Source organism: Elephas maximus, chromosome 22, assembly GCF_024166365.1.
Source record: "Elephas maximus indicus isolate mEleMax1 chromosome 22, mEleMax1 primary haplotype, whole genome shotgun sequence".
Taxonomy (NCBI): Eukaryota; Metazoa; Chordata; class Mammalia; order Proboscidea; family Elephantidae; genus Elephas; species Elephas maximus.
In genome coordinates this window covers 76,519,850-76,539,528 of record NC_064840.1, presented here as the reverse complement: position 1 = coordinate 76,539,528, position 19,679 = coordinate 76,519,850, and the positions used below count along the sequence as shown (strand labels likewise).

Here is a 19,679-nt window from a genome sequence, read left to right as displayed (position 1 = left end):
AAAAGTACTATGGCGCATGGGCCCCTATGCGCTCTGCAGAAATGCTTTTTTTTGTTTGTTTGTTTTAACCTTTCCCCCATCTAGGAGCCCTGGTAGTGCGGCGGTTAAGAGCTCCGCAGTTGGAATCGGCCAGCAGCCCCCGGATAAGCGGTGTAACGGCTCTAGGTTTTGGACCCATTCTGAGGTTTAACACACAGGACTATTCGGTTGAGGACCTGGGCAGACCTTGCCGCACTCAAGCTTAAGATTCTATACAAAACAAATCCAGGGCTGTGGAGGGGAGGAGGACACTCCGAATTCTGCAAAACCACCAGCTGTTGCCCTGCTTGGTGGGGCCCGCCCTCCGTCCGAAGCAGAGGCCCCGGGGCGAGCTCGGCGCAGGGATGGAAGCGACCGCCGCGCGCTCCCGCGCCTCCTCCCAGACCGACACGTTGACAGTGGGGGCTGGACCAGGCGCTGGCCGCGGATGCTCGGCCTGCCCGCGGGGTGTTTTCCGGAGGGCTGGAGCAGTCCTGGCGCGGATCCTAAGAGGCGGGGGGTCGACCGGTGGCTCCCACCTTCCTCTCGGACTCCCAGGGAGGTGGAGAGGGCCAGGAAAGAAGAACCTACCCGGAGGGGCAGGTGCAAGGGACAGGGAGTGGCGCCAGGCTGAAGGTCCAAGGGAAGACGACAGGGGCTGGGGGCTGCGGGGTAAAGTCGGGGCACAAGCCGGGCAGCCCCCTGGTAGAGTCACTCACCACTGTCCAGGGCTTCGGGCACCAACAGAAGACCCAGTAGCAGCCAAAGCTTCATCTTTAGGGGCAGGGGAGGGGGCAGAGAGGCACTGGCTGTGCCGCGGAGGAAAGGCGCGGGCTGTGCCGTGGAGTCAGGATGCGGGCTGTGCCGCGGGGGAAGGGCGCGGGTTGTGCCGGGGAGACAGGGCGCGGGCTATACTGCGCAGTCAGGGCGCGGGTTGTGCCGCGTCTCCTGGGCGCGGGCTGGAGGCGCGGGAGAGGGGCACCGCCTCCGGGCGGGAACCAGAGATCGGGGCGGGCTCCTGGGACGCCACAGAGGATTTGATTTCATGAGTAGGAACACAGTTTTGGGGAAGAAGTTTGGGGATTTTTTTTAATTCCCTGTCTGTGTGATGTGACCTCTCCTGCCTCCTGGCGGAGCCGTGAAGCGCAGCGCTCTCTCGGGCGCGCGGGAGGAAGGGCTAAGTGCGAGAACGTCAATCCGAGCAGCACTGCGTGTCTTCCAGTAGATTCGCACTCAGGTCTACTCTATGGGACCGAGTAGAACAGTCCCGTAGTGTTTTCCTAGGCTGAGACCTTTAAGAATGGCTGGTGGGTTTGAACCTCCGACCTTTCTGGTTAGTAGCCCAGCGCCCAGCGCTTGACCACCACGAGGGCTCTGTAGTTAAAACAGTAACCTCTTGTAGTTCTCCAATGATCTGCGTTTTACTAAGCTTACTCCAAGAAGGCTTAGTGTAATTCTGTGGGTACTGATGGGGTCACATTTTTCCATAATTGTCTAAATGGCACCAGCGCTCGCCCCCATCAGCTCCAGCAGAGTCTCAGTGCTCTGTAAAACAAAAACAAAAGCCAGTAAAAAACTCATAGTCATGGAGTGGATTCTGACTCGTGGTGAGCCTGTATGTTTCAGAGTAGAACTGTGCATAGGATTTTCAATGGCAGTAACCTTTCAGAGGAAACCCTGGTGGTGTGGCATAGTGGGTAAGTGCTACGCTTGCGCTCCTTGGAAATGCTATGGGGCAGTTCTACTCTGTCCTATAGGGTTGATATGCAGACAAAGGTTTTTTGTTGTTGTTTTTTTAAATCTTTCAGAAGTAGTTTGCCAGTCCTTTCTTCCTAGGTGCCTCTTCATGGATTTGAGCTACCAACCCCAGGGACTCCTGCTTTGTAAAATCCGTTCCTTTTGAGTCAGCTCTTACTCACAGTGACCCCATGTGTTATAAAGTAGAACTGCTCCCTAGGGTTTTCTTGGCTGTAATCTTTAAGGAAGCCAACTGTCAGGCCTTTCCTCTGTGGTGCTGATGGATGGGTTCCAACTGCCAACTTTTAGGTTAGCAGTCAAGCACACACTGCTTGCATCACCCAGGGACCTGCTCTGTAAAAAACAAACAAACAAAAAGCAAACCCATTGCTGTCCACTCCACTTATAGTGACCCTACGACAGAGTACAGCTGCCCCGGTAGGGCTTCTAAGGAGTGGCTGGTGAATTTGAACTGCCGACCTTTTGGTTAGTAGCCGAGCTCTTAACCAATGTTCCATCAGGGCTCCACTCTGTAAAAAGTGCCTCCTAAATATTTGTTTGTTCCGAGAGTGTTTCTGTTGCCATCTGCTTCCTCGGGGACTCCTCTGTGTCTGGCTGGAGACTGGCCTGCACCCAGCCCTTACCTCCTACCCACCGGCCTCTCCACAGCGGCTGGAACAGTAGAGCTTTGGGGGTGCCAGCTGGGGAGCTTGGCCTGCCATCAGGGGGTCCACCCAGGCTGGCTCCTTCCCAGTGTCCCACAGAGGTTTTGGAGAAGCTGCTGGTTCCCCTTTTAAGCAGATGCCTGATGGCCGCGCACAATAAAACACAGCTAAACATCTTTGTGGTGTCATCTGCTTTCAGCCGAGATCCATGTGATAGCAGCAATGATTTGCCTTTTTCCACATCTTCTGAATCCAGCATGAATTTCTGGCAGCTCCCTGTTGGTGTGCTGCTGCAGCCATATTTGAGTTATCTGCAGCAAAATTTTACAGATGTTGAAAGGGGACAGGGACCTTCCCCCAGAGCCAACAGAGAAAGTCTTTCCCTAGAACTGGTGCTCTGAATTCAGGCTTCTAGCCTCCTAAACTGTGAGAGAATAACTTTCTGTTCATTAAAGCCATGTATTTGTGGTATTTCTATTATAGTGGCATTAGATAACTAAGCCAGAATTTGGTGCCAAGAGTGGCTCGCTGCTCTAACAGATACCTACAATGTGGAAACGGTTTTGGAACTGGGTAATGGGAAGTGTTTTGTTCTGTTGTACGTAGGGTCGCTATGAGTTGGAAGCGACTCCATGGAACTAACAACAACAACAGGCAGAAGAAATAACTTTCCTAGCTCCAATGTAGAGCATGTAGTAAAGATGTATCATCTGCCCATTAGTTATAACGGTCTCTAAATGTCTTGGGGAGGAGAGATAACTTTAAGCTAAAATGTAAAATAGGAAACTTCCGATTTAAGACTTCAGCCACTTCTTCCTTTGCTCTTTTTCTCCATCTAATGGCATGCTGTCTCCTTCTTCAACTATCCCTTGCCTACTTGCTCTCTCCTGCTTGTTTCACTAAATGCTCACTTGCTGAAAAGCCATTCAACAGCTTATCAGTCATTTGTTTACACGTTGGTGCCTCTTTGCCATTGAGTCGATTCCAACTTGTAGCAACCCTGGTGGCTCAGTGGTGAAGAGCCCAGCTGCTTACCGAAGAGTTGGCAGTTTGAATCCACCAGCTGCTCCTTAGAAACCTCAGGGGCAATTCCACTCTGTTCTATAGGATTGCTATGAGTTGTAGTCCACTCGACGGCAACAGGTTTGGCTTGGTTTTTGGTTTTCTTACAGGGCAGTGAAACCCTTGGTCCTGGCTTGAAGAAATATCAGGCATCCGTGAGCAGGTCTGGAAAGATCCTGGCAAGCAGGACACTTAGCCTCTGAGGACTCTCTGAAACCTGACTCATGACAGTGCTACAGGATTCACAGGTTAACGGACCCAGAGCCCAAAGCCAGCTTGCCCCATGTGATGGGCTGATAGCACTCCTGCATAGTACAGATCTGTCTTGAGTCCTCTTCTTCGTCGTGTTCACAGCTCCAGTCTTTGTAGAGGGCAACCAGGATTCTGCATGCAGGGTCCATGACACCTGAAACCTCTGGTACCTAAGTCTTTAAGAGGTAACTACAAACCTGTTCACGACCCATCAGCCAGTTTGTCATACTAGGGTGGCTTGCACGGAGCTAAGAGGCTGGAAGCTGTGCCACCAGTATTTCAAATAGCAGCAGGGTCAGCCATGGTGGACAGGTTTCAGCAGAGCTTCCAGACTGAGACAGACTAGTAAGAAAGACCTGACAATCTGCTTCCCAAAATTAGCCAATGAAAACCCTATGGATCACAACGGATTATTGCCCGATTTAGTGTTGGAAGATGAGCCCCGAGGTTGGAAGGCACTCAAAATACACAGTGGCCCCAACCATGGACCTGAGTGTACTAATCGTGAAGATGATGCAGGACTGGGTAATATTTCATTCCGTCTGTTGTACACGGGGTCGCAGTGAGTCAGATGGAGCTGACTCAATGACAACTAGCAATGAACCTGTTACTAGAAAGATTCCAGTAGATAAATCAGGTATTGAGTTTCTTTCTAGATAGTTTCAGCCATACTTTGACCTACTTTAAAAGACTTAAATTGAAATGTGATAATGGAAAAGTTATTACTGTATGTCCTTGAGAATTTCTGAGATATTTATGGAAATGAATTTTTCCATATAGACAGGTGGGGGTTTCTCAGCACAATCTCTCTCAGTAGTCTGTGGGCTTTGACCCCCAAGCCTGAAAAGAAAGCCTATCTGTGGCTTTTTTTAAAGAACGCTCACAAGATAGCGTTCCCATCTCACGAGGTTCTTGGCTGGTTCCATACCCCAGTCACAGACCCTGAGGAGTCACTTCCTTCCATGTGACCCCATGGTACCAGAGCAGAGGTGAGGCACCAAAACTAGTCACAGTCCCCATCAAGCCAACAGCTAGATACATTAGACTTTTGGCTTCTTCTCGGCAAATACTTTGCAGTTTTAGATAGGTTTTTGATGTTGACTAAATTCACAATTCAGGTTTTTTTTTTTTTTAATTCATCATGGTGTTCCCTTCATTTGAATCAGTAAGAACTAACCATATACATGGAGACATTTCAAAATTAAACAACCCTAATTCTAGAGATTTGCAGTTTTAAATAACTTAGAGACATGTTAGAAAATGCTTTTATTTCTCCCTCCCTGTCCGAGTGTCAAGAAGGTGAAAGACAGGTAAGTAGTGACTCACCATGCTGACAATATTTGTTAGTTGTACATAGCTGATCACTAGGGGTTGTTATTTCACAATTACTAAGGCAATGATTTGGTGGGGAGAACACCTAACAACTTCTTGTAGAACAAAGTGATGTCAAAGAGCAATGTCCACCCGTGGCAACTGAGGTGGTGGGTCTTTGATGAGCAGTCTTAGGGTGACGTGCTTCAGGGGCAACTGGTATTTTTATGAAAGTGCCATGAGCACTGAAGGCAATAAAGACATTTCCTTTACCTCATAGAGTTTGGTGGTCATAGAGCAGGCCCTAAGCTGCTAGGTGAGTAGTCTTAACGATATGATCATTTCAATTTAGATTATATTACATTTCTGAGCTTTCAGGATTCCCAAATAAAACAGGAGTGCCTGGGTGAAGAAAACGATTAAGCTTTTGACTACTAGCTGAAGGGTTGGCAGTTCAAACCCACCCAGAGGCCATCTGCTTCTGAAACATCACAGCCTTGAAAACCCTATGGAGCAGTCCTACTCTGCACACATGGGGTCGCCATGAGTCGGAATCAACTCAACGGGCAACTAACGACACATTTCTGATCTTTAAAGTTTCCCAAATTAAAAAAAAAAGTTTAAATTAGTTAAGTGTGAAACGAATGCTTTTGGTATGAGAGGCGCATACGTATACTACATTACTACAACTCATAAAGTTTATTTTAAAAATACACGGTCACATGAGAAACGACGTTTTACAATAGTAAAGCAGGAACAGTTTTTATTTATTACAAATGCTAAAAAATAATCCAACTTTATACGTAAAAAGGAACACTGATTTTCATTAAAACATTGAAATTTAAAATGACCTACTCAACAAGATACTCCTTACATTCGCACAAGTCCAATGTATTTGTCAGTTTTTACAGACATAGGATTCCTGTAGAGTTTGGGGCCCTCCAACAATTTCTATTAAGAATCATGATAAAATAAAGTAACAAAACAGTTGGGCACTCCTAGTGGATACTGACAGATGAAGAGCACACCAACCAGGCCTGGTCCAGCGAAACCCGCCCCATTGGCTGTACAAGGCCCTTTACCAACTGGGTTGTGGGCCATGCCCTTTGTATCCTAAGGCCAGCAGTGTGTACAGGGATGGCAGCAGACCAGGCCCTACAGCACCAGTTCCAGGAAGCAGCCACTCCTTACAGGAGTCAGAGATTGCTTGGTCCTTTTCACGTACCTTGATGTACTCTTGGGATTCAGAAATGAAATTAAGGACCTTAAGCTACCTTACCACCGTCTTAAGTCTGTCACTTCATACCTCCCCCTTCATCTCAAGACCCCACCCAACAGGTGTAGCTATAGGCAGGTGCTCACACTTCACAGGCTGCCTGACCCTGGAACCAGCCTGGGGTCCTGGCACTGACTCCCACGGGGCCCTCAGCCATCAGGGAGGCTCTGTAAGGCCCACAGACTTTGACAGTGGCTTCAGTCATGGTGAATAAAAACTAAATAGAGTCCTCCCAGAAAACAGTTGCCAATTGAATTAAGCCATAACAAAATGCATTTGTAAACATATGGTACATATAAACAATAATGAATGTTACAAAAACTAACAACTAAACCAACAACCACAGCAAATGGGTATCTTAGAGTCCAGAAACCTGAAAGCCATTTAAATGTTTGAATATGATTATACACGGAAGAAAAAAAAAAAAATCTCAGCTAAATGAGAAAAAAAAAAAAAAAACATCAAGCAACCTTATTTTCACATCTACATGACTTAAAAACATGCCCTTTGCTGGCATTATTTACTACATAAACTTCAGGACTTTTCTCCTGGAGATTTTCGGTTCCGTTAGAGAACTTTACAAAGTAAAAACCCTATGAAGAAGGCTCTGATTTGGCACTAACATAAAGAACAGTCGATTTGCAGTTAAAAAAAAGAATCACACTAATCATGTGCATTTTAATAATCCGCGATGGACCCAAGCCCTTAAAGTTCTGTGGGAACTGTACTTTTGGGTGTTCGCTAAAAGTCACTTGAGGCTAATCAGGAGATGTCAGGCACCCACAAGCAATGTCTCAGGGAGAGAGAGGTGGAATTTTGGTGCGGCTTTCTCAGGCGGTTTTAATGCGTGACTATTATGGACCGAAAGGTCAGCAGTTCGAATCTGCCAGGTGCTCCTTGGAAACTCTGTGGGGCAGTTCTAGTCTGTCCTATAGGGTCGCTATGAGTCGGAATCGACTCAACGGCAGTGGGTTTGGTTTTATTTTTTTATTATTATGGAAGGGGTGTGACCTGATTGAAGAGGAAAGAAGGTAGGGTGGATCTGTCCCTCTGTCAGCATCAGCATCGCAGGGGGTTACTTTCACTTATTCTCCATCTCCAGCATTCAAATACATTTAGAAAAGAATTTGGTAAAGAGGGATTCTAATTCAAAATATTTTATTTAAAACATATCAACAACAACTATCCACAAACACCCAGGACTTAGAAAATATTTTGACTAACAGTTAAAATAAAAATGTTTTTTAAAAATTCCTTATGCAGAAAGTTTAAGAGAGGCTTACCTCTTTTAAAGGAAGAGAACTCTGAAACTGGTATTTTCTATCAACTACAGTAGCACAGTGGAGCCCTGGTGGTGTAGTGGTTAAGAGCTCAGCTGCTAACCAGAAGGTCAGCAGTTCAAATCCACCAGCTGCTCCTTGGAAACCCTAGAGGGTGGTTTTATGGTCCTATTTTTTTTTTTTTTATAGGGTCGCTATGAATTGAAATCAACTCAAAGGCTACGGTTTTATGGTGGCACAGTGGTTAAGTGCTCGGCTGCTAAACAAAAGGTCAGCAGTTCGAGCCCACGAGCTGCTCTGAGGGAGAAAGATGTGGCGGGCTGCGTCGGTAAACATTACATCCCTTGCCATCAAGGGGATTCCAACTCATAGCCACCTCGGAAGCCCTGCGGGGCAGTTCTGCTCTGTCCTATGGAGCTGGTAGGAGCTGGAACCGATTCGACGGGGTGCGGTGGGTAAACACACCAATAGTAGTTTTTCTGTAAGTATATATCTCAAATTATGCTTTGGCCTTAGTTTGCCGGTTTACCCCTGGGGAAAATGTGATTAAGCAATAATCTACATTTCAGTATGTATCAGAACTTACAATTTTTAAACTTGAATTTGCATAGCTGTCTTCCTAGAGGGAGGGCTGGCGCTGCCTTTATGTGGTAACTCAAATCGTTGCCTCTTTGTTTTTTTTTTAGTATGAAACGAAGGTGCTGTTACGAGAAGTATCTCACTGAAAATGCTAAGAGAACATATTTCTGAAAGTAAAAAAGAAAATGTAAGCTGCTGTTTTTACTCAATGACAATTCAGAGAATGTGTATATGTATTTTTTAATTTCCGGAGAGGACTTTATATGAAGTTGATTGATTACTAGTCAAATATATACAAAACATTTGGTTAATCCTAAGAAAGTGAAAAGAACATCTTCTTCAAAAGGTTAAGAATCCAAATACAGGAAGAGAGGTGGTAAAAGACTTGATAGTACTGGCTTTTACTAATAAACACATACCAAGACAGATACGTCAGAAAAGGTGCAACACAAACAAGTAAACTGAAATGCTCTATGGCCCTCTATCCCGACTCCATTTCAGGCTATAAAACACCTGTTATAATGTCCTAGAGTTTAGTGATTTCATATTAGAAACATTATAAATATTCCTTAAAGAATCTATTGATAGAAAATATTATACATATAAAATTGTTGTATATCTCAAAATAGTTTAAAACCTAATAATTTTATATAGGCATACCTATCAATATAAAACAATTTTTCTCCACATCAGTTGGGTTTCTGATCCACATAAAAATATCATTTCCAAAGTCCATCAGAGACCCAACTTACTTACACACTGGCATTTGAAAAACATCTATATATCCACACACCCACACATGCACACGTAAATATGCTGACACACACACACAAACATACATGCCCGTTTAAGTCATCACAGGGTGGGAAAAAAGCACAGTCACCAGCAAAGTATTTTATCCTCGATATCTGTGTTTGTGAAGTGTTTCAATGTGCAGAAGTCATTTTTTAACTAAATCTTGCTCTTCATTGGACACAGTGGACATAGTTTTAGCTGCCTGTCACGTTCTAAACACATTTCTTGATTTTTTTTTTTACAGTAAAAGAGTTAGATGTTTATATATCCAATTCCTCATATTCCCTGTGAAGGGCTATTTTTATTTATTGGAGATAAAAAGGGGTTCTCAGTGTGTGGCTGCAAGACGGAGGATTTTCGAGTACACCTGCAGTCCTTTAAAAAGCGTTTTCCCACTGGCTTCTCTGAGCTCTCCTCTCCAGTAAAACACGGAGTTTGAAAGGAGTCTAAACTTCAGGTTTCACCACGTGCACCCTGGAAATTGTGGAATGTCAGTACTGATTTCTGTGTCAAGGATGCTACGACATAGCAGCTGGAAGGCCAGGCTTTCTACCTGTGTATTTGATGTTTAATCACGATACCCTCTTGGCTAAACAAATCCATCACATCTTGTTTTTTAATGGCATCCATAAAATAACTGACCTCTTGGAAGAGCTGTTAGAAAAACGAATGTTCCCCTTGTCTTTGGATTAGTCTGGTTCAACTGGCGTGCGTGGTAACCATGTTCACCACAAGGATCTTGGGATCGTAACCCATTCATAAATCTTTAGCTTCTCGCCTCATCTAGTGAAACTATGTAATTATTTGTAAGAAAAAAAATTTCACGAGAAGCAAAGCACACTGCAGCTAAACAGTTCAGTGTCAGAAAACCCTATAAAGTGAAAAACAGCAATTAGAGAATTTTACATGTAAAAAAAATTTTTTTTCGTTCATATACAAAGGTCACTGTGCTTATAGTTTTACTTCAATTTGATTAACTTTCTAGATTGGAGTTTAAAATAATCATGTATTTGACCAAAACATTTTTTCCCTAACCACTGATGGGTTATTGTACAATGCTGGTGTTCGTATTATTAATAGCTTTAATGTAATCATTTGAAAACAAATGAAATCAAAAGTGCTAAATAATTTATTTGAAGGGGCGAACATTCCTAAATGTCTCCGAAAGAAACATCAGAGGCAAATTAGATATGAAGCCCTCAAATTGGGCCAAATGCCCTTTAATAGCTGAATAGGCACTTTAATGTCAGAATAGGGAAATTTCTCTTCTTGTACCCCTTTATTTTCCCCCCTTTTTTTCCATGAAATAAAGACAGAATTTGTTACTGTAGCCCCACATATTTACAGCAAAACAAAACAGTAATAGAAAAAAAAAGAAAAGGAGTGAATTCTGTGTCTGAAGAGGTTAGAAGAACTGACGTGTGATTAGTTATTAAAGAATGGAAAGTGGTACGAATCGTTCCACCAATTGTGTGATGTGGGAGACTCAACTGGCTTATTTTAAGTGGCTTTCAAAGCAAGGGTGTTTGGTATCAATTTGATCTAACGTGAGCTTTCTGGCTGTGCAGGGCCCTACCCCAGTAGAGCACATGACTCCTTCAAGCCCCTGATGGGGTGGAGAGGTGCCATCATTCACAGCAGGCGAGGGGCTCCAACTTAAGGTGCAGGGATTAAGAGCTCAGCTGTTACTCCGAAGGTCGGCAGTTTCAATCCACCAGGCACTCCTTGGAAACCCTGTGGGGCAATTCTACGCTGTCCTATAGGGTCACTATGAGTCAGAATCGACTCAATGGCAATAGTTTTTTGTTATTGTTGTTTGCTCTCAAAGAAGACAGGAGTTCACAGGGGTACCATTGGTGACTCAGTGCCACTTCTGTGTTGCACAGAACAGCAGAAACAAACACTCTTACTGGCTGAGTTTTAGCAAACGGTCATTCCTCGTAGGAAACAAAACAAAACAAACACCTATATGAAACCCACTGCTGGCATTTACAACTTAAAGAAATGGCTCTTTCCTATCCCACCCTCTCACCCCTGACCAGTGATACACACCGTGATGGGTGATTGCGTTTTCAGCATGTTCTAAATAAGAACATATACAGAACATTTTCTCTTCAGGGATTTACCTCCATTTCAGACTGTGCGGTATATGTCACCCCGTAATGACAACACTGGAAAAATGTAATGCAATAACAGGCAAACACCAACAGTTCTCAACATTCACCTTCCCCAACATGTACATCCACACACCCACACCCACACCCACGCTGCCTGGGGATAGCCATCACTGAGGAGGGAGCTCAGCTGGAGGTTACCCCAGGCACATACATTCAGCACACCAGGGGATGCTGTCCCCAAGAGTGAGCACACATTAGTGTGAACTATGCCCATAGCACACCCATGACAACCTAGCATGATGACGACGGCCTAGCATGATGACGACAACCTAGCATGATGACGACAGCCTAGCATGATGACGACAACCTAGCATGATGACGACAGTCTGTCATAGTTACTCCATGTAGGACATGTAGGTTAAGAGGGTGGACCAGCCCTGCGCCTGCAGACGTTAGCACTCGCTTGTCTTTTCGTGGAACGGGAAAGGTAAACCGAGGCTTCTTTGGTGACAGTCATTTGCTTGCATGGCAGATTTCACTGCTGTTGCCGCGTTTACACTGCCTGAATCATCATCTTCATCTTCGTCCTCCGAACCACGCTCCAGGCTGTGTCTGATGCCATAAGCAAAGTAAATCAGGAAGCCTTTTGGGGGAGAAAAAAATCAGTGTTTTAGGTACGTCAGGCTTTACCTGTTTTAATGTGGGACATGTAATACAGAAATCTGCGGAGACCTTTTCCCTTCTCTTTCTGTGCCAGTTTAGGACTGAGTACAAATACAGGCTACCACGCAAAACGCCTTCTTGATAAACGTGCCCCTTCATTGTTAATACCCAAATTCTATACAATGTGTCTTTCCACAAAAGTTTTCCAGGCAATGTTCTTATGGGAAAAGAATTTATGTTTATGTTCTCAAAACTCAATATAACATTTTAAACAAAAGGTTATGAGGAGTGAAGTCTCAAATTATATCCCAAATACAGATGGAGTGTTATCAGAGTCGCAATCAGACATTTTGAAAAGTATGCCCAGTGTTAACAGGGGGGACACGGGTGTGCCTTACTTAGTGTCATTGTCCCCGGGAGGGGCCATGTAACTGTGCACAAAACAGCTGTTTATTAACAGCCCGGCTGACTGGGGATTAGGAGGCAATGTTTTATGTAACCACAAAAGATAGTTTATTACTTATATGTTGGTATTTAGTTATGTTTCAGGAAACTGGTAAAGGTTTTTGGGTTGATGTGAAATGCATACAATTTTTCCCATTTAAAATAATGGGTATTAGGCTACTAATTTGCATTTTGGCATGTCCAATTATTAGGAATAATTTTATTACCTCTCATTTCGTGGGAAGTTTTCAAGATCCAGCCCTCCCTGCCTTCAAATAAAGATACTATCATTATCACCATTTTACACAAAAACTGAGGCACAAAAATGGTAGGCAACTTGGCCTAAGTCAGACAGCTAATAAATGGCAGGAGCAGATTCAAACACAGATAGTCTAGCTCTATGGTTCATGCTTTTAACCAAAATCAAATACATTAAACAAGAACGAGCTAAGATTCGAGGCAAGAGGTGGAGTGGTTTGTTTGTGAAAAAGCAGGACGGGTAGAGAAGCTTTCCTCCAGGTAAGAGACATACTCATCTGAGTTCAGAGTAGGGGAGTCAGCTCTATTGTCCTCGTGCCCGTGGGACGGCTCAGCAGCCTGGCAGCCCCTGGGGAGGTGCAGGACCCCAAAAGGAATTGCTCTCTGGCACATTCCTGGTGGTACAGCCAATTGGCAGGAGATTCCCATCAGCACCCTGGCTCTGAAATAGCAGAGCCACCTGACCAGAAGTCCCCATAGTGACAGAAACAGTGAGCAACCCGTGTGGACAGACCATCTTTGACCAAAGCACACCCCCTAATTCCTTAGCACAGCTTAGGCCTCCAAAGCCTGGACACAACTCCACTGTGGGTAGGCGGGGGGTGGGCAACACTGACTGAGCTAAATCTCCCATCAGCCCAACTGGGTTGGTGTCTTAGAATTGGAATTAGGTTACAGCCAAAACAAACACATACACAAAAGTGAATTAGGAGACTAAGAGTCTTTTTTATTAAGTTAACTGGGAGACTGGCAACAAGCAGAAACTCTCAAACTCCTCAGGCCCCCAAACCAATGCAGCTTAGGCTTTCATTTCCCACCTCTTGACACTGCAGCCCCCACCTCACATTTTTTGAGCCAGTCTGATTTAGTTACAACAAACTTATGCTCCTAATTTCTAACTCAGGTTTCACATTGGAATCTGAATAAGTTATAATGAAAACCAGAATGTCTTACAGATATAAATAAGCTAAGTCAAGTTACTTAACACTAAATTCCACCCATTGCTGTTGAGTCGATTCCAACTCCTAGCAACCCTACAGGGCAGAGTAGAACTGCCCCCCTCCCCCACGGGGTTTCCAAGGCTGCAATCTTTACAGAAGTAGGCTGCCACATCCTTCTTCTTTGGAGCTGCTGGTGGCAATCGAACCACCAACCTTTTGGTTAGCAGCTAAGCGCTTAGTCACTGCACCACCAGGGCTCCTAAATCCCACCCCCAAACTCCAACAATAAATTTAGATCTCCGAAAAGAAAGTGCTTGCCGTTAGTTCATTCAAAACGTCCCCTGAAACCCACTGGTGCGATGGAAAGAACGGACTTTGGAATCTGAGTCTAGGACGGCCATCGACAAATTAAATCGCCTGGCTTTTTTGGCCTTCGTTTTTCTCATCCATAAATTGGAGAAAATAGAACCTACCACACGGGCTTTCGGGAGGGACTGAGTAAGCAAATGTATGTAAAAACATCTGGAAAAGTAGACACTGGGATGTTAGTGTCTCTTTACCTGTAAGAATTGGAGAAGGAAGTGAAAAGAGCCCTTGTTTCCAGGAAGGGGAATGGGTGTGTATCTGTAACCACGGGCATGAAATAGGAAAGACAGAACCAAAGCTCAGAATGCTGAAACATTCAGAGACCTACCAAGTGCCATCCAAATGCTAAATCTGACCCAAGTCTCTGCGCTCAGCTGCACCATCAAGTAGATGTTCACGAGGATGCTGAACGCCGGTAAAAATGGTAAGAATGGTACCTGAGGAGGAAAAATCTGTTTAAACATACTCAGATGTGAAAGCATGCTCCCCTAAATTATTTCAACATGGTGGCAGCTCACTGGAGATATATATTCCCACACTGTGTCCGTAAGTTTACATCCTCGTGAGAAGGACAACGTGAATGAAGACCCTTCTTCTAGAGAACACTAAAAGAAACACCACATTTACACTATTTCCAGCAGCTCAAAGCAGCAGGGGGTTTATCAGGCCCACTAACACCTGCATCGTCAGTTGGACTATCCAACAGGTTCCAAACCCAGATCTCGACAGTGACATGCCTCTGGGACTCTGGATACCCTCAGAATTTCAAGAAGACACTTCTGGGACACCCTCCTCAAGTGGAAAGCTGCTCTTAAGCTCCAACAGGACAGGCTAATTTCACTTGAAGAAGAAGGGGTTTGGGTGGAAATAATCCTCCGGCTGAGCAGGCACGGAATTTCTAGAGCCCAAATACTCTATTTTCTGATACTGTAAGCTACTTGACAAGAAATTCGTTTACTATTACATATCATTTAATAGGAGCATACTCAAGTTTTTGAAAAGGGCAGTAAAACAATGACTGTTGGGAGAATACCGTGGCAAAAAGTAACATCTTCAGGAATGGCGATGTTCCTGTTAACTGGTTAACTTCTTCAGAAGCTTTCATTTGTTTACTGACTTGAAACAACTGACAAAAACTATGTAAAGAGGAAGCACACCCTGTATCTTATGATCTCTGATCCATTGCACTTACCATAAAGGAGACCTTTTGCTGACTCTGCGGCTGCCTCCAAATGGTGAGGATGGTGGCGATGCAGAGGAAAAGCAGCAGTGCCAGGAGGGCCAGGCTCCAGGCCTCCAGCCCCATGATGGCATGAACCCCGTGGGTGGTCAGAATGCTCAGCCCCAAGACAAGGAATGCTGCAGGGGAGACAGGCAGGAAAAACAAAGCAGCACACACACTTAGCTCGCATTCCTCGCTTCAAATAGTCTGCTTTGCTAAGACATCAAGTTCTTTCTAGGCATGAGGATTCTTCACTTGGTCCTTTGTTTTTCATTGTGGGGAGAGGCAGCTGATTCCACTGATTTAAGGACTGCTGGCTTACTCATTATTGTCATCTCCTTGGAAGCAGTCTCACCTCCAGGCACCCCCATCTAGCCTAACCTGCCCCTGTGCCCCCAGGTCCATCTTTGCTTCTGTCCTTAGACTCTATCATAGGGATTTGTGGGATGTTGTCAGGGGTGGGTATTTCCCTTTTCTCAACTGGGAAATGGCAAGTCTGTCTGTCCTATGCTGTTGTAAACACTGATTATTAATGCAAACCGGTAATATTTTATTCTACAGTCTGCGTCTTTTCTCCCTGTTTCAGAGAATGGGACCACCACTCGCCTGCGTTCCCTCTGGCCATGAGCTCTGTTTTAGGAGTCCTTGCTCTCAGACAACCCTGCGGTTCCCTTCTCTTGCCACCAACCATACTATGCTGCGAAGCCTGGAGATAGCAAGGACCATCTCTCTCTTGACATCCCAAACACCCAGCAGAGTGCCTGACCCAAAAATTATGTCCTAAAAGGTCGCTGAAAACATGAACAGGTTAGCAGACAAGGATTTTCTACATCACCGCCCGATCTCACTGGGTTCTCAGCTCTGTTGTTGGTACGTGTCCTTGGCCTGAGGCTTTTGCACCTAACAGCTAATTAAACATCTGTTTTATACTTCTGCCACTCTCCGCTTAGGGAATTTTCTACCTCTCCTCTTCTCCCGTAAAGCTGTGAAACATCTATCTTGCGAATATAAAGATGATCTCCACTGCTAGTGACCCCTTGGGCGGACATGTCGGGGCTCACGGTAGTCACTGTTATGGACTGAACCGTGTATCCCAAAATACGTGTTGGAATCCTAACCCCTACACCTATGGATGTCACCTTGTTTGGCAATAGGGCTTTCTTTGTCATGTGTATATATCAGTGTACAGTGTGTACTAAACCTAACCTCTTCTGTGTTGTAAGGGGCAACACAAACACAGAGACAAAGAAGCACAAATCGGGAAGACAGGTGCCACAGGAGGAACATTAAGGAACTGAGGAACCCCTGGGGCTGCAGAAGCTGAGAGAGGTAAGGATCTCCTCGCAGAGCAGATGGAGAGAGAGCTTCTCCTAGAGTAAACCCACTCCCAGCGCCATCAAGTCTCCCAGAGTAAAAAAAAAAAAAAATTTTTTTTTTTTTTTTTTTTTTTTAGTAGGAGCCCTGAATTTGGACTTCTAGCCTTCTGAACTGGGAGAAGACAAATTTCTGTTCTTTAATGCCACTCACTTGTGGTATTTCTGTTATAGCAGCACTAGCTAACTACGACGGTCTCTAACATATTCTAAGGCCTTCATATTCTTTCATGTCATGCCTGCATCACCTACACACATCAGCTGGACCTTTATAACATACGCAGTGAAGAGGACTTACCCAGGAATCCTACCAGAAAGCTCACGAGACAAGCCGACTGCTGTGTAGGCACGGCGGAGGGGTAAATGAGGAACCGCAGGCTGAAGCCCTGGTCCTGAAGCATGGTGACCTGGGACTCGCTCTTGGAGGCAGGGCTAGTGCATGATGCCAGAGCCGCTTTCTCAGATGAATATTTGGGCTGCTTATAACACAACCCAGGCTGGTACCTATCCCCAAATAAAACATCTGTGTCTTTATTCTTCCATCCACAGTTGGCCAAAATGAAATGAGACAGCTGGTAAACAAATACTCCAAAGCATAGATGAGAAGGTTGGAGGGCTGTGAGACTAAGCTATTCGGGGCAAAACTAGACCGAAAGTAATGAGAATGCTGATACAATGTGAAGAATGGAACAATGTCACCACAATGTGAAGAGTGTAACAATGTTGCCACAATGTAAAGAGTGTAACAATGTCACCACAATGTGAAGAATGCAAGAATGTCACCACAATGTGAAGAATGTAACCATGTCCCCAAGCTTCACATGGAGAAACTGTTAAATGGGAGCCTGTTTTGCTGCTGTGTACACTTTTACTGAAAATACAATAAATGATGTTATTAAAAAAAAAAAACCTAAATGCAAAAAATGAAAAAAAAGAAAGAAACAAGCACCTAAAATTCCAAACGAGACACCCGAGAGTCACAGCTTGAGCAGATCACATATCTCCTGACCCAGCCCCTGAGGGTACTCGGACAGGCCACAGACCTTTTCAATAAAATACCAGCAGCAATTCTCATTTTCGTCTGAGAGCCACTTCATTACAAAGTTACATATTAGATGCAAAGAGAGCTAAATCTTACACTGAGGCCACTGTTAGTGTAGGATGATTACTTTGAGAATGTCTACATCCAAAGGAAATGCGGTTAACGGAAACGACGGCCAGAAACTATGGTTAAACATCAACCGCAGAATGAAGTAAAACCTCTTCAGTGTGGCTTGCAAAGGCCTTACCACAATCTACCCCTCCGTCCTCATCTCCTAACTTCCCTTCTGGTTTAAGCCCAGCCAAGCTGGTCCGGACAGCCGGCCACCTCCCAGCTAGCCTCCCCAGCCCAAGCGTGGCATTCTCCTTTTTCCTCCTACCCTTGTCCTTTACAGGCTGTGTCAAGACATCTGCCTGCATCGCCTCATGGTGTCTGCCTCTAGACTCCCCAGCATGGCCTCCCTGCTTCTAGTTCCCTTCACTTATTTTTGGGACTAACGTTCTCCTCCATTTAAAGAAGAAATATGCTCACTGAAGAAAAATACACAAAACTATAAGGAAAATTAAAATCATCCATAATACCACTACCCAAAGTTAATAACAGCATTTTGGCACAATTTCATCTAGGCATCTGAGGCATAAGTATGCGTATATGTGTGTGTATACACATACCCTTACCCACACACTCACACACCACACCCCTCCCACACGCACACACACAAGGAGCTCTGGCGGCACAATGGTTAAGCTCTCAGCTGCTAACCGAAAGGTCAGAGGCTTGAACCCACCAGCCACTTGGCAGGAGAAAGACCTGGTGATCTGCTCCCATAAAGATTACAGGCTAGGAAACCCTACAGGGCAGTTCTACTCTGTCATAGAGGGTTGCTAAGAATCAGAGTCGATTCAACACCACACAATAACAATACACACACACATAATACGTATATATATATGCTTCGCCATATAAATTTATGAGGTATTATTTAAATAAATTCAGATGCATATATAGCTTTGCATCCTAAAACTGACACATTTCCCCAAGTAATTTAGTATCATTTTGTCTGTTGTATGAGATTCCACCGAATAAATCCACCCTCATTTATTTCCACATTTATTTAACCATATTCAGGTTAGCTCAGTTTTTTCACTACTGTAAATTACATTTTCCATGTACATCCTTTATAGAGATCTGTGTGTCTCTCTCTGATTAAATCTTTAGTACAAAATCTTAGCAGTCCAATGAGTAGGACAAAATATATGAGTATTATCCATTACAACAACATGCCTTCTACATACATGATCCAACCCATTGCTCATTGTCAACTGAATTGTATTTGATTCTTTGCTAAGGACCAAGGATGCTTATTCCACTTTCTATTTATGTTTGTCTGTACGTGGACTCTCAATTCTGTGAGACCTGTAGCTCTCTGAAAGCAAGGGCGACAAGCCCTATTTTTTTACACTTATCCCACAGAACACACACTCTTCAAACCGCCTGGCAATAAGGTCAACTCACCTGAGAATGAGGACGCAGGCTGCAACCAGAGAGTAGGCCAGAAGTGTGCCAATGGACATCATGTCCACGAGTGCCTTCAGGTCAAACAGGAACGCCATCAGAGCTATTGGGAACAGAAAAGAAAGGTGAAGAAAGAGGCCCAGGGTTAATCCCATACAGTACGTAACTTTCAAGTTGGGGCAAGTGACTGACACTTCTTGTTTTAGTACCAATGATGGCTCAAACAAAGTATAGAAAATCTATTTCTCACAGTTAGTAAGATGTTCTTTAGGTCATATAAACAGCTAGTAGAACTGCCCCATAGGGTTTCCAAGGAGCAGCTGGTGGATTCGAACTCTCGGCCTTTTGGTTTGCAGCCGAGCTCTTAACCACTGCACCACCGGGGCTCCAAACTACTAATTAAACTTCAAAAACCCCCAAACTATCTATCAAGTACAAAACGTGTCTACTTTGATCACTTAAAAAACACTTCTAACAAAGAATGAAAATATTATATGACAGCTCACTTGTCTTTTGATGGTTCAGAAAAAAACACTGCTAGGGAATATTGAGTAACTTTTTTTAAACTATAAAAAAAATTCAAGCAGAAGAGTTTTCATTAACAGATAGTATACAATCATTTTAATTTTCACCTCCTTTTTGAGTTAAGTCATATGCAAAATAAAATAATTTTCAAGTAAATTTTGTTTGTGATATAGGCTAAATCCTACTCTGGTTATAACCATGCACTCTGAGCAGACCCAATAACGTTAAAAGGCAAAAT

General features: G+C 44.3%; 2 protein-coding genes across 9 annotated transcripts in view; both read right to left on the bottom strand.

Annotated features, from left to right (window-relative positions):
- The window catches only part of PDGFRL (platelet derived growth factor receptor like), a 47,195-nt gene extending 46,045 nt beyond the window's left edge, over nt 1-1,150 (bottom strand). The window contains exon 1 of the mRNA XM_049866530.1: nt 738-1,150. Within this exon, the coding sequence (XP_049722487.1) occupies nt 738-792 (55 nt within the window). The 5' untranslated portion in view covers nt 793-1,150. The remainder of the gene's footprint in view (nt 1-737) is intronic.
- A 4,590-nt stretch (nt 1,151-5,740) lies between these two features.
- SLC7A2 (solute carrier family 7 member 2) overlaps nt 5,741-19,679 on the bottom strand; it is a 68,129-nt gene continuing 54,190 nt past the window's right edge. For all 8 annotated transcript variants that reach the window (XM_049866928.1, XM_049866933.1, XM_049866934.1 and 5 more), the window contains 5 exons: nt 18,917-19,019; nt 16,658-16,863; nt 14,957-15,123; nt 14,093-14,201; nt 5,741-11,735 (listed from right to left, as the gene is read on the bottom strand). In XM_049866928.1, coding sequence (XP_049722885.1) covers nt 11,545-11,735; nt 14,093-14,201; nt 14,957-15,123; nt 16,658-16,863; nt 18,917-19,019 — 776 coding nt within the window. In that variant the 3' untranslated portion in view covers nt 5,741-11,544. The remainder of the gene's footprint in view (nt 11,736-14,092; nt 14,202-14,956; nt 15,124-16,657; nt 16,864-18,916; nt 19,020-19,679) is intronic.